Source organism: Typopeltis vanoorti, chromosome 1 (genome assembly GCF_054136105.1).
Source record: "Typopeltis vanoorti isolate ZY-2024b chromosome 1, IOZ_Tvanoo_1.0, whole genome shotgun sequence".
Classification (NCBI taxonomy): Eukaryota; Metazoa; Arthropoda; class Arachnida; order Uropygi; family Thelyphonidae; genus Typopeltis; species Typopeltis vanoorti.
In genome coordinates this window covers 132,350,590-132,364,455 of record NC_143549.1, presented here as the reverse complement: position 1 = coordinate 132,364,455, position 13,866 = coordinate 132,350,590, and the positions used below count along the sequence as shown (strand labels likewise).

The window sequence follows — 13,866 nt, the reverse complement described above, 5'->3', positions numbered from 1 at the left end:
ATTCTTTTTTCTTGAATCCTTATTTATTATCCACGTTTCAGATCCTACAGTACACCACTATGCATGTTTCCAATTTATAAAATTTATTTACAGAAGATTATTAATATAAACTTAATCTTATAATTATAATATCATTATAGTATCCTGTACATCCCTTGACGACGATGATAAATTTACCAAAGTTATTGGCATGATTAATGATATTTTAAGCTAAATTTAATCAATGGAAATGCAGGATAAAGAAATCCTAAATTTTTTTAATCTAAATCCATTGTTACATGGACAACGAAAAAAATTAGACCAGTGAAGAATAACATAAACATAAAATTAAATTTTTGAGAACAGCAGGATATGCTAAACTAGATAATAAACAGAACTTTTGCAAGAATCATAACCATAACTAGCATTGCAAACAGAAGTTGTTTAAAGTTAAATGGATTTGCATGTGAACAGTATGTCACTGAGTAGACTACCAAAAAAATAACAAACAAAAAAGATAAAATATAAACCAAAAGGAAAAGAAATAGAGGAAGTCCCTTAAAGAGTTGGTAAGAGACAGTGGAACAGGCTATGAGGCATAATATGTGAAAGGAAGATAAAAATCTGATCACCTGCATTGCATTATCAACAAAGGATTTTCATTATTTTAAGGCACTTATCTTGCAGTTGGCATATAAGGGAGTAAAGCAAATTTTTTTTTCTTTTTTGTCAGATTAAGCCCTGACCTTGGCTTCTAGTGCAACTGGGATTAATGTTTGTACTAGTCTGAGTTCTGGGTGAAGACGCCATGTCCGTGGCAAAAATGCACACCAACTGTCCTCTTCTAGGAAAATCTGAATCCATTTGCAAGCATCCATTTTGAAAGATGGTCAAATCTAGCTGCATTGTTGAAAGTTTTTCACTTGGCTATATTATAAATTAAAGATAATAAGAAATTATATACTGGTTTAATCCATTATTCAAGTGTAAGCAAACAAAGTTTGCACCTGAAGTATCCTTCAGAACTGGGGCAACTTGTGGCAAATCTAGCTGCAGCTGTCTTTCTGTGGCTCTCGTGTTACACAAAAGACAGATGATAAATTATCCACATAGTGGGCATACTAATACTTCCAGGAAGTTGTTTCATTATCAAGTGGATCTGGAATGCAAGAAATAAAATAAAATAAATAAATAAATCACACTTAGAACTGATCTTTGTGGGACTCCATCCTATTGGGTATACAGTTGGGTGAGTTTGGTTCCCACTCGGATCTGGAAAATTTGATTGGATGAAAAGTTCATGAAAAGAGGGTTTCCCTCGAGAACAAAGTTGTGTAGGTCTTTCAACATTCCATTTAACCATTTTTCCAGAATCTTGCACAAGCAAGTGATCAGAGCAGTTGGCTGATAATTTATTGGGCATTTCGGATCCTTTCATGACTTGAGAAAGACAATAATGATATCCTTTCACCAGGTGTCTGTTTTTATAGTATAGTCAGAAGCTGTGGATAGGCTGTGAAGTAGAATTACGAAGATGATATTGGAATGGAATGTAGATTGAAGACATACTGAGAAAATGTTAACTGCAGACACTGGTAGATAGCAAAAAGAGGGGGGGTGATATAAGTCTATAAACTTCTGAAAAGGTGTTGTAGGATATTGGTTGATGAAATGTTTCATTTTCAGACAAGGGGACATCTATGGATATTAAGTTTGTGTGCAGTTAAGAAAGGAGTGAGAGCTAGATTTTTCCATCACAGAACTGTGAATGAGTGGATCAGTTTGCCTGTTGAAGTAGTGAGTGCATCAACAGGCAAACTGATCCACTCATTCATTTGAGAAGGTATGACAGCTGGTGTGGATGAAGTTATGGCCTTCCTCAATGACTCCTTGACTTTTTTGTACATCTGATGATATTAATATGTTGAAATAGAACTGGAGACTACATCTTTGTCTTACTCCTTGATTAATTTCTGTCCATTCTGCTAATTTATTATCTAATTGTAACCTGATTTTTGTGTCTTTAAATAAATTTTGTACTTGTGCTAAATGCATTGAATATTTTTTCCTGTGATACTTCATAATCTTTTTCTATTGTATCAAAAGCTATCTCATAATCACAAAAGGGTCTACAAATTGTCATATTTTTTAAGATATAAATATTGTAGTTGACTCTGGGTTTTGCAACAACTTTTATAACAACTTCCTTTCTATAACAAACTATTGATAATTCCCCATGCTGTTATAAAGAAAATTCTGGTATAAATGTGCTCCCTACAGGATTTCTACAGACATTGAGAATTAACTGTTTTTGTATGCCAACTTCCTTGTTATGCATAGGTAGTTAAGCACATTGGTTTTTTTCTCAACTTTTGTATAATGGAACTATTCTTTCCATTTCTGTTTAAGTTTTCCTGAGCTGAAACTTGAGTTATACAAATATATCAATGGCAAGGCCATTTCAGCTTAACATTCCTTTAGAATATGTGCTGATATCCCATTTGGCATATTGCTGAATGGATATCCAGGTTATGCACAGCTCTTGAACCTGATTCTTATGCACCTCTGTCTCTTCATTCAGTATTGTAGTATCCATTGTGCACCATGTTACATACACCTGGTTGATAGATCTTTAGCAAAGTGAGCACTTATTATTTTAACAATCTTGCCAGCTTCTGACACAAAGGTACTATCTGCATCGACTAAAGTTGTTCTTCTGCATTCATTTCTTTTACTTTCTGCGTAGTGATAAAATTCTTTTAGGTTGCCTTTGCCTGCACAGTTAATTTCTTTTCATATTCCAATTGAGCATTCCTCTTATAATTTATCCTGCCTCCACTTCATATATAGTTCATAAACTCGTGTTCATTTCTTAAATATAGACAGCACATTGAATCATTGGCTGTTGTAGCCTTCCTTCTTAACTAATTTCTGTCGTATCCTGATAATAAGTTACTCTGTTTTCTTTCTCTCTTTCAATTTTTACCCTGTTTTCGTCCTCTTTTTCCAAGAGTTCTTTCATGTCCCCTCTCATACTATATTTATCACTACTTAAATCATTCGTTCCGGCAAGCACTACCATCTCCCTTACTTTTCTTTTCTGTTTCTTTATTATGTTTGCCATGTTTTTAATTCCCCCCCCCCCCCTAGGAAACTCAAAGCAGTGACTTTGTTCGCAAGCAAAATTTTATGATTGAATCACTCTATTATGCTATATTTATTTTTATTTTTTTGTAACATTTAATTAAAAAGCATATATTCCTTTAATTTCTACAGTCATCTCTATTACCTTTCTTAAATATAACCATAAGTTTTAACCAATCTAGTGGTACTCCATATTTCTTCTGACAGTTATTTATCAATCTTTGGTGTATATGTCTGCCATCATATATCTAAAGCTTTTTATGTAACAGTTACTCTTTTATTTTTTGATACATTTTAGTGCTCTTTTTTATTATTCTAGTTTGTTTTTATAGCTGCATCATTTTTCAAATAATGATTTCTACATCATTATTTGATGTCGCAAGTTTTTTTCACTTGGTTATACTATAAATTAAAGATTCCAAGAAATTATATTCTTGATTTCATCCTTTATCCTAGTGTAAGCAAACAAAGTTCGCACGTGAAGTTACTTCACAAATGGGGTACTTGTATATAGAGAGTATAATTTCTTGGCATCTTTAATTTGTAGTATAACCAAGTGAAAAAAAAAAAACTTTCAACATCTATCTCTAATCCAGAGTATTTTATTAATAAGATAACCACTTGTATGTGGGAAATATATGATGTCTGCATTATTTCAACCTTGGCATTTCTTCTGGGTCTAGCACCCACAGCCTATAAAGAATGCCAGACAAGAAAATCCACAGGACCTGATGGTCTAGGGATAGAACTTTACTGCAAGGCCTGAGATTTTATTCTTCCCATTCTGGTTATATTATTTAATTCTTTTCTCTCATCAGGACATATACCAAGTGAATTTGTAGCAAGCTATGCCATCCTCATTCCAATACCTAATAGAGATCATACCTTAATCAGCAGCTAGAGAAGTATTTCTCTATCTAATACTGACTACAAGATATTTTTCTGCATTATCAATAACAGACACAAAGTGAGAATGAGATACATAAGTAAAAGCACACAGGTGTATGAAATTCCAGACTGAGCAGTAGAATTTAATCTATTTCTGCTACATATAATTTGCTTGCTTAATTTGAAAAAAAGCAGTCAATGGCAGTGCTATCAGTAGACCTTACTCAAGCATTTGATAATGTCTGGCATCCCTTTTTGTTCTACATCCTCCAGCAAATTTGGTATAGCTACTATTCATTATTAAAGGAGCCTATGCCAATTCAGTTACTCTCTTCCTAGTTAATAGGTTCCTGTCAGACTTGGTCAAAATTCAAAAAAGGAGTCAAGCAAGGTTGCCTCTTAGTCCACCTCTTTGCATTGGTTCTTGAACCTTTCTTACAGGAAATTGACAATACACCATTTCCTTCAAATATGAAAGAAAATAAGGTATTAGCATATGCCAGTGATGTAGTGGGCACTTTGAAGGATAATGATTCCATATATATATCTTTTTTGGTATTTTGGAGACGTTCAGCAAGATTAGTGGAACAACTACTAATGCAGACAAGACAAAATTAAAAGTTTTTGGAAAGTGAGATCTTGGAGGCATTCCTTTTGGACTAACCCATGAGTGATATAATGATATAACCAAGTATAATGAGAGAAAACCCATTATACTTGTAATTCCATTCTCCACTTACCGAATATTACCAGTTCAAGAACTTATATACAAGAAATTTGAAACCTTAGAAGATTGAAATATAGGGCCATTTTCTTCTAAAGCCATAGTACTCAAAACCATAATCTTTTCTGCTCAGTTGTACATGATAAATATTACAACATCACAGAAGCTGAAGAAAAGCAATTATATAGTAAGCCTGTGCAAATTTTTTTTTGTCCAGCCAATACCAAGAAGTTAAGAAGGAATTTCTTCAACCATCAAAGAAGCATGGAGGATTTGGGCTTCCAGTCTTAAAATAAGGCTTCAAAAATCCATAAAATATTGCAGACCTTCTCTTGTACTACCTTGGTTTTCATCTTTTACTGTTTGGAGTAGATGATTATAAAGGTCCAAAAGCTGAGATTGTTCCTGAATACTATAACACTGTATGCTTAACTCTAAGACTGCTACAATATTCCGGCATTGACATTCTTTCCATTAAAAAAAAAGTAAAATTTGGTATAAAGAAATCTTAAATCTCTTTTGCCATGAACTTCCACATTTGGGTACTGACAACAGTTATATAATAAGTTATTTCAATAAGTTATGAAACAAAGTATTGAAGTTCCAAGGATACCCTAACAGGAGGGATCTTGCTTGGAGAATTGCATATGGCCACCTTCCAGTAAATACCATCAAATGGAGGTACTTTAACATCGGAGATCAAATCTGTCACATTTGTTACCGAAACAGATTGGAAACAGTAGAACATGCATTATACAGCTATTTTCTTGTCCTGTGTATTTGGAACAGATTGTGTTCTGTTGTAAGTATTCCATTACTTACAACAGAACACATTAATTTTTTTGCAGTACCCACCACCTGTCAGCAATGGGAAGAGAATTCTGATTTTTATAATTAATGAATTAAAATACCTTTTGAAAGTTTATTTTTCACTTGGTTAGACTATAATAAATTTAGTTTAATCCTTTATCCAAGTGTGAGCAAACAAAGTTTGCACCTGAAAATATCTTCAGGACTGGGGTAAGGTAGTACAGCACAGGGCAACTCGCAGCAAAGGTGGAGCAAGCCAACATCACTCCTATCTCAGTATCTCCCATAATGCAAAGCACATCTCCTTGCAGATATGTATAATGTTATGCATTAAGGGAAGGGCCACTACCCAGACTAGTTTCGACCTTTATTGAGGTCTCTTCAGTGGGAGCCAGGCCCAGAGGTGGAGATACCAGGCAGAAGCAATGGCAGGTCATCTTTACCTGTCGGAGATGCCAAACGGTGTGCCACCTTTTTTATTAAATTACTCTGGATTTAGAGAAAGATGTTAAAAGTTGGATAAAGGATTGAACTAAATTTATTATAGTCTAACCAAGTGAAAAATAAACTTTCAACATCTTTCTCTAAATCCAGAATAATTTAATAAAAAAAGGTGGCACACCGTTTGCCAACTCCTATAGGTAAAGATGACCTGCCATTGCTTCTGCCTGGTATCTCCACCTCTGGGCCTGGCTCTCACTGAAGAGACCTCAATAAAGGTTGAAACTAGTCTGGCAGTGGCCCTTCCCTTAAATTATACATATCCGCAAGGAGATGTGTTTTGCATTATGGGAGATACTGAGATAGGAGTGATGTTGGCTTGCTCCACCTTTGCTGCGAGTTTCCCAGTGTTGTACTACCTTACCCCAGTCCTGAAGATATTTTCAGGCGCCAACTTTGTTTGCTCACACTTGGATAAGGGATGAAACTAAGAACATAATTTTTTGGCATGTCTAAATTTTATTGTTCAGTCAGACGATTTTTGTATTTAGAAAAAAGCATTCTAGGAGATATCAAATTTTTGACTAGATGGTATAGACTACCCACATCATGCAATATTCACCAGGGGAAGATAACATTCTGTTTGTTCTTGCTATGAAGTTTTTTTTTTAAATAGTTCCATCCTCTTACAATGTGGTCTTATGTCAATTGCAGGGATGACTGGAGAGCAATCTCATGCAGAGAAGGTCAATTGAACGTGGCTAACTCAGATGAGCTTATCCACCTGGGTGTTTGTCATTTTTGCACTTTAGTTTCAATTGGTCTTTTGGTTGTTCATATATATGAGATTGGTGAAAAAGGAAAACCGATGATATATGATGATATAAAAGAGCTGAGGCCTTTTCTCTATCTCTCATACTATCTATCTGTATTTTCTTTCTCCTAATACTATCAGACTCTCTCCTGCACCCCTATGCTAACTACTCTAGGCCTATGATGAGCATATATTTAGTTTTTCATCTCAATAAAGGTTGAAAATCAGTCTGGGTAGTGACCCTTCCCATAATACATTTCATTATAAATGTCTGTAAGGATATGTGGTTTGCATTATGGGGATACAAATATGAAGTCATCTGCCTCTATATATAAGTAGTTCATTTGTGAAGTTACTTCATGTCCCAACTTTGTTTGCGTACATTTGGATAAGGGATGAATCTAAGAACATAATTTTTTGGCATGTCTAATTTATATCATTTGATATTGAAAAAAAAAGTTAGGTCATTTATTTAAAATATTTTCTTGTTACATTAAAAAAAAAAAAAAAGTTGACTATTATTAAAAAGAAAAGTGTCATTATCAGGGTTTCTCCAAAATAAAATTATACCCTTGCTCTCTCTCTCTCTCTATATATATATATATAACGAGGGGGTGCTTAAGGGTAAAAGCTGTATAACTGAGAGGAGGAGACCTCCACATAGCCTTTAAAGCAATGTGGAGAACTGACCAGATCTTCTGACCTAATATCCAATCCTCATCTTCTCGTGGTGCACTCTTTTAGGTATCACCTAGATACTGAATGAATGAGGATGGGCTGGCAATTTAGGATTTAGCCAATCAAATTGTATTCTTATCGACTTAAACCACAATGTAAAATGATGGTACAACATGATAGAATTTCATGCTAGCAGTGAAGTCACATTGTTAAACAAGCCCCCCCCCCCCCCGTTTCCTGTTGTTTTCGTCAGGAAACCAGGGCAAACAGTGAAAAGCCAGCTACTGGAACAAATCCTGAAACACATCCCAACACAACATCACCAGAGTTCAAGATTGGCACTGTCAACATAAGAAGCCTGAATGGCAAAGAAATGGAACTAGCAGAAGAACTGGATAAGCACCAGATCGATCAATATAAGGGTGGCTGAAACAAAAAAAAAAGACAAATACTGGTAAAATCTTTCTAAGCAATAAATACAAATGTTATATTCAGGCACAATCAGGGAAAAGAAAGAGTAGCTATAGTATTCAATACTAAATATGAGACCAATCTTCTTGAATGACAGGCAATATTAAGTAGAATGATGTGTGCAAATCTCAGAATGGAGAAATGGACAATGAGACTTATTTGTGCCTATGGTCCAACAGAAGGTTCTACTAAGGTAGAAGTGGAGGTTTTTTTTTTTTTTTTTTTTTTTTTTGAGGCTTTAGAGAAAGCAACTGACACATTGAAAAAGTAAAAATTGGTCCTTGTTGGAGATCTAAATAGCAGAGTAGGAAATGATTGTCAGACATACAGAAATATTTTGGGAAAATTTGGAGAAAAGAGCAAAGCTAATGATAATGGCAAATCCCTGTTGGATTTGTGCTCAGGACATGGAGTAGTTATTAGTAACACAATATTTCAACATAAAAATGTGCACAAATTGACATGGAGGGTAAGGAATATGAAAAGTCTGATTGACTATGTTATTGTTGATAGTGATGTTTTCTCACTGGTGCAGGACAGTAGAGTATACAGAGGATTTGAAATTGGAAGGGATTACCATTTAGACTTGAGCAGGATAAAATTGAATTATACTGAAAAGAAGAACATGTAACAAAGTTTTAAAGCAAATAAAAATTGAGCAGCTCTCAGATGTGTGAACTGTAGACCAAAATACACAAACATTATTCAAGAAAAAAATGAAAGTGTTTGAAAACAGGAACCAAACATTGGAGGTTCAGTGGCAGATTTATCAGTGGCAAATCCTGAGAAACATTGATTGTTTCAGCCAGAGAGGCATATGGTGAGATTGTCTACATGGATTGAAAAATCAAGAACTCCATGGTGGACACTAGAAGTTAAAGAGGCAGTGAAGGAAAAGAAAAAAGCATATCGAAAGTTCTTGGTGAATAAGTCAGCTTGTGCTCTTAGAGAATACAGAGACAAATGTAAGAAAGCTAAACATTGTGTAAAACTAGCTAAACAAAAGTCATGGGAAGAGTTTATTAGAAAATGAATATCAGGAAGATGGCAGAATATTCTGGAGGCTGTTGAAGAAGCTTAGAAATTGAGGAAAGAGTGCTGTAAAAGGAGTTAGAGATGATAAAGGTGACATGAAAATGGGAGAAAAAGATCTCGAAGTATGGAGTAATTACTTCGAAATATTGCTAAATGAAACAAGCAGTGACAGCACAGTGGTATAAAATACTCAACAATCCTGGAATCAAGAATACTTGAAGTAGAAAAAGCCATAAAAAAACCTGAAATGTGGAAAGGCAGTGGGAGTAGATGATATTTGACCAGAAATGCTGAAGTATGGAAGTATAAAAGTCTTACAGTGGCTGCACTGCATAGTTCGGAAGTATAAAAGTCTTACAGTGGCTGCACTGCATAGCCTGGACTGATAGATAAATTCCAGATGATTGGAGTAGAGCTCTCATAGTACTCGTATATAAAAAGGGAAATAAAACCGATTGTGAGAATTACAGAGGTATTTTCCTACTGAGTGTTCCTGGTAAGATTTATGCAGGTATACTTGAGAAACAGTTGAGAAGGATTGTGGAGGGGAAGCTTGATGAAGAACAAGCTGGATTCAGGCCAAATAATGGCAGTCAGGATCAGATTTTCACTTTACAACAAATTGTTGTAAAATCATGGGAATATAAGTTTTGTAGGCCTGCAGAAAGCATATGACAAGGTGCCAAGAGAAAAGCTATTCAAAATGCTACAGTTCAGTTTTATGGTGTCAATGGGGCGTTATATCAAACAATACTTAGTCTTTATTTGAGTTATAAGTCTACAGTTAGAATTGAAGGAACTACAAGAAAATGATTTGTTGTTAAATCTGGTATCAGAGAAGGATGCATTATCCCTCTGTTATTCATTATCTATATAGATTACATTATGAAGGAAAGCGGTATTAAACCTGATATCAAAATTGGAGATGTTAATCTCAGCTCTTAACTTTATGTAGATGATGTTATACTTTTAAATAAATCTACTTATTTTAAATAAGTCTGCAAGATTCCGTGACTAAATTGAATAACTGTTGTAATAAATTTGCTATGAAAAAGACAAAGACAATAAAAATAGCCAGAAAAATTTAAAATATCAACTGCATCATGAATGGAGAAACCTATAGAACAAGTAAAATATTTCGGCTACTTAGGCACAATTTTTGGTGAATACAGTAAATTTAATATGGAAATAGACAACAGAATCAGCAAAGCCAGTATGGTAGGAAGTAAACTGAATAAATTCATATGGAATAAGAGAGAAATTAGTCAAAACATTAAATTAGCTTTATACAAGATAGTGTTCAAACCAAAATTTAACTTATGGATCTGAGAGCTGGGTTAGAAATAAAACACTTGAAATCACAGATGTGAGAGTCCTTGGAAAGATTAGAGGGTGTGAACAGATGGCATCATTGGCAAAATCTTATTAAATACAAGGATATTAGGAAAGAACTTGACATTGTTAGCAGAGCTTATCTGGTGGTATCTTCCAGGTTGGCAAGAAAAAGCAAAATATAGGTGGATGGATACAGTAAAAAAAACATTAGAAGACAGAAATATAATATCTGATAATGTTGGCGTCTTGACAGATAACAGATTGATTCGGAGAAAAATTGTTGATAGGAAGTTAGGTAAGGGTGCAAGTTTTTCATGTAGTACTATCACAATATATTGTCACAGAACACAGCTATCACAATTAACAAAATTCAGAGAAACTTAATGGGAAAAGGTGCTGGAGTTGGACTGCAGTCAGTCTTCAAATGACAATCTCTCAGATTTCAGATATATTAATGCAGTCATGATCTTTGAGGTTTAAAAGTCCTTCATTGTTGGTGCTGACTGCACAAATGGTCTCTCACAGACTTGTGACTTCTTTGTAATACAACGGTTTTCTTTACTTTAATCCGCTATGAAGGAATGTCCAACGTATCTTGATAATCTCTCTTTCAAGTGATCATCCTGTGAGACGGGATGGTCACTTTCTGGTGAGACACCCCAATGCAAATTTATTTAAATAATCCTGCAGGATATCTATATCACTTTTATCAACTATTGCATTTCCAGTTTTGCATCATCAAACAACTGAATATTCATTACCCCCCCCCCCTTTAAATCATTCAGTATATCCTTAATATACAAACTAAAGAGTTGTATCCTTAGTACAGAACCTTGCTGCACCATATACTATTCTTTCATGTCTATCAGCCATCCCTTATCCATGCTACCAGCTTCATATCCATTCCCATTTGCTTCAACATTTGTAATAGTTTTCCCATGTGGGGGAAACTATTTTGTCAAATTGTGAAAACCATTCTACCTTTGCAAAGTCCAGCACATCATGGATCCATTTCTCTTATCTATTGTGCTGTCTCTGTTATAAAATGTGATTAAATTACTAAAGCAGGATGTATCTTTTACAAAGCCATGCTGCCTCTCATAAAATCTCATATTCCTATTCACCCACTGCTTTATTTTACCTTTAACCAATTTTTCCAATACTTCATCTGCCACTCCTGAGATGTTATTTGAGTTGTCTTTTGTTACTTCTGTCTTGGAGCAACCTTTATGTAATTGTCCCTTGGAACTTTGCCAGAGCCAAGGCTTATATTGAACATCTTCATTAGAGGCACTGCCATTTCTCTTTGGCATTCACATAGCACATAGGCCGGCATGCCATCCAGTCCCACTGCTGTATTCACATTAATATATATATATATATATATTAAATATATATGCTAAACACCTCCTGTTCATCTACCTCAACTCTATCAGTCTCTCTCTTACATCAGCAACTACAAAATGTCCTCCTGGATACACTTTTGCAAAGTGATCACTCAACTATTTCTTTTGCTTCTGTCACTTTCCAGCTGTCAGCATTGATTGAAGTCATCCTTCCACAGTCATCCTCCTCCTTACTTGCTACATGATGAAAAAAAAAACTTTTTTGGATTCACTTTGGCCTGATTAGCTGTTTTTCTCTCATGATCTGACTTGGTCTTTCTTGCCATACTGGTTACACTTCTTGCTTGCACTTTATACTGCTTATGAGTATGCTGATCATCCTATCCTCTCTTTATATTCCCTCCATAATCTTTTCTTCTTTTGCAGCTCTTGCTTTATATCTCTATATGGAATATGGAAAACATCAATTGCATTCTCATTGGAGTGTTTGTAGAACAAGTAAGATATCTGAGCTGCATGGGCACAATTTTTAGTGACACTGGCAAGTTAAATATGGAAATAAATAACAGTAGGTAAATGTGGTAGTATGAAAGTTAAATAAATATTTATGGAATAAGAGAGAGAGAGAGAGAGAGAGATTAGCCCAAACAGGGGACTAATGGTATGCAAGATACTTTTCTGGATCTATGTATCTCAGGATGTGGATCTGAAAATGGAGTTAGAAATAAACCAGTTCATTGAAGACTGTAGACTACAGATAAGAGTTCTAAGGAAACTTAGAGGAGTAAACAGATGGCATTAATGGCAGAATTATTTAGTCTACTTTTTTCAATGGAGCAGAAACACAGAAGGAAGATAGAAGTAAGACAAGAGATATGAAGTTTTGGAGATGATGGGCATTAAAATGGAATTAATAAACCACATACAGATATGACAACTATCATATATGGTTATATTGTGAGGCATGAAAGTCTTCAAAAAGATTTATTACAGGGAAGAATTGGATGTTGGATTCAAGCAAAAGAAATGAAGGTTGTAATACATGCTGAGCCTGAACTATGCAGAGAGCAAGAGAGTTGACCTAAGACAAATATATGGCGATACGTAATAGCCAACCTCCTAGATGGAGATGATACTTGTCAGAACAGCATTCAAAAATATGTTAGCAGAGCTAATCTTGGACAGTGTTTAAAGAGAATGAGAGAGGAAATGCTATCAAAAACAGATGTTTAATGTGCCAAGTAGTTGCAGTAAAATGACACACATAGGAAGACCAAACTAGAGAATAACACGTATGCCACAGTAAAATAAATTTTATTATGTAAATATTTCATCTTATGTATCATACATCATCATGTAAGGCATCGTCAGTATAATTATCAAACAACATTAGGAATTGAATTAACAAACAGTAGAGTGCATGCTTAAATTGGAATCCCTCTAGGTATACAGTTGTGTGTTAACGGATTAAAACTATTGAGCTGAAAATAAAATTAATTAAATTATAAGAGATAAATTTATGTAATACAATTGAGGATAACAATTGTATTAAATTGTATCTTAAACAGAACTGAGAAGTTAGCAAAACAGTTTTTGATAAACTGTTTTGCTAACAGGAAATTCCAAAGAAGTCCACAAACTTGGTAGTTTGTAGTTTATATATACTTTAGGAATCTGAAATATAACATCCTGACAGCAGACTTAATGGAGACTTAATGAAGAATATTGAAGGCTTAATTTGTAAGAACATTGTTGATAATATTCTAGTGATAATGTAAACTTAGTCACATAGAACTATCATGCTATCCTGTAAACTCCTTGAGGGTACATATCATAAATTGATGATAGTAATGGTGCTGAATAAAAACTCTTCTTCATTAAAGGTATGAAAGTGACTTATTAAAATATTTAATGATCATATATTGTAATATGGGGGGGGGGTCCAAAATACAAAAATACTCTGAGACAAATATTTGTCCTACATAAAATATTATTGAACGAAAGGAGTAAATCAGTTTTATTCATTATTATGATTGAATTTAAAATGTTTCTGAACTTATTCTCTAATTAAAGATTAATTAAAATTTTGCTTACAGGAAAATGCTGATCTCCGCCGCCAAGTTGTTCTTTTACAACAACAGCTTGAAGAACGTAGCAATACCATCAATTTATTACAGCATCAAATGGTAGGTTGTTTCTTG

The 13,866-nt window shown here is 34.4% G+C and overlaps 1 protein-coding gene across 1 annotated transcript in view; it reads left to right on the top strand.

Moving 5' to 3' along the window:
• LOC150110436 (uncharacterized) overlaps positions 1-13,866 on the top strand; it is a 286,950-nt gene that overhangs the window by 127,319 nt on the left and 145,765 nt on the right. Inside the window, exon 6 of the mRNA XM_090398515.1 lies at positions 13,762-13,851. Within this exon, the coding sequence (XP_090254641.1) occupies positions 13,762-13,851 (90 nt within the window). The remainder of the gene's footprint in view (positions 1-13,761; positions 13,852-13,866) is intronic.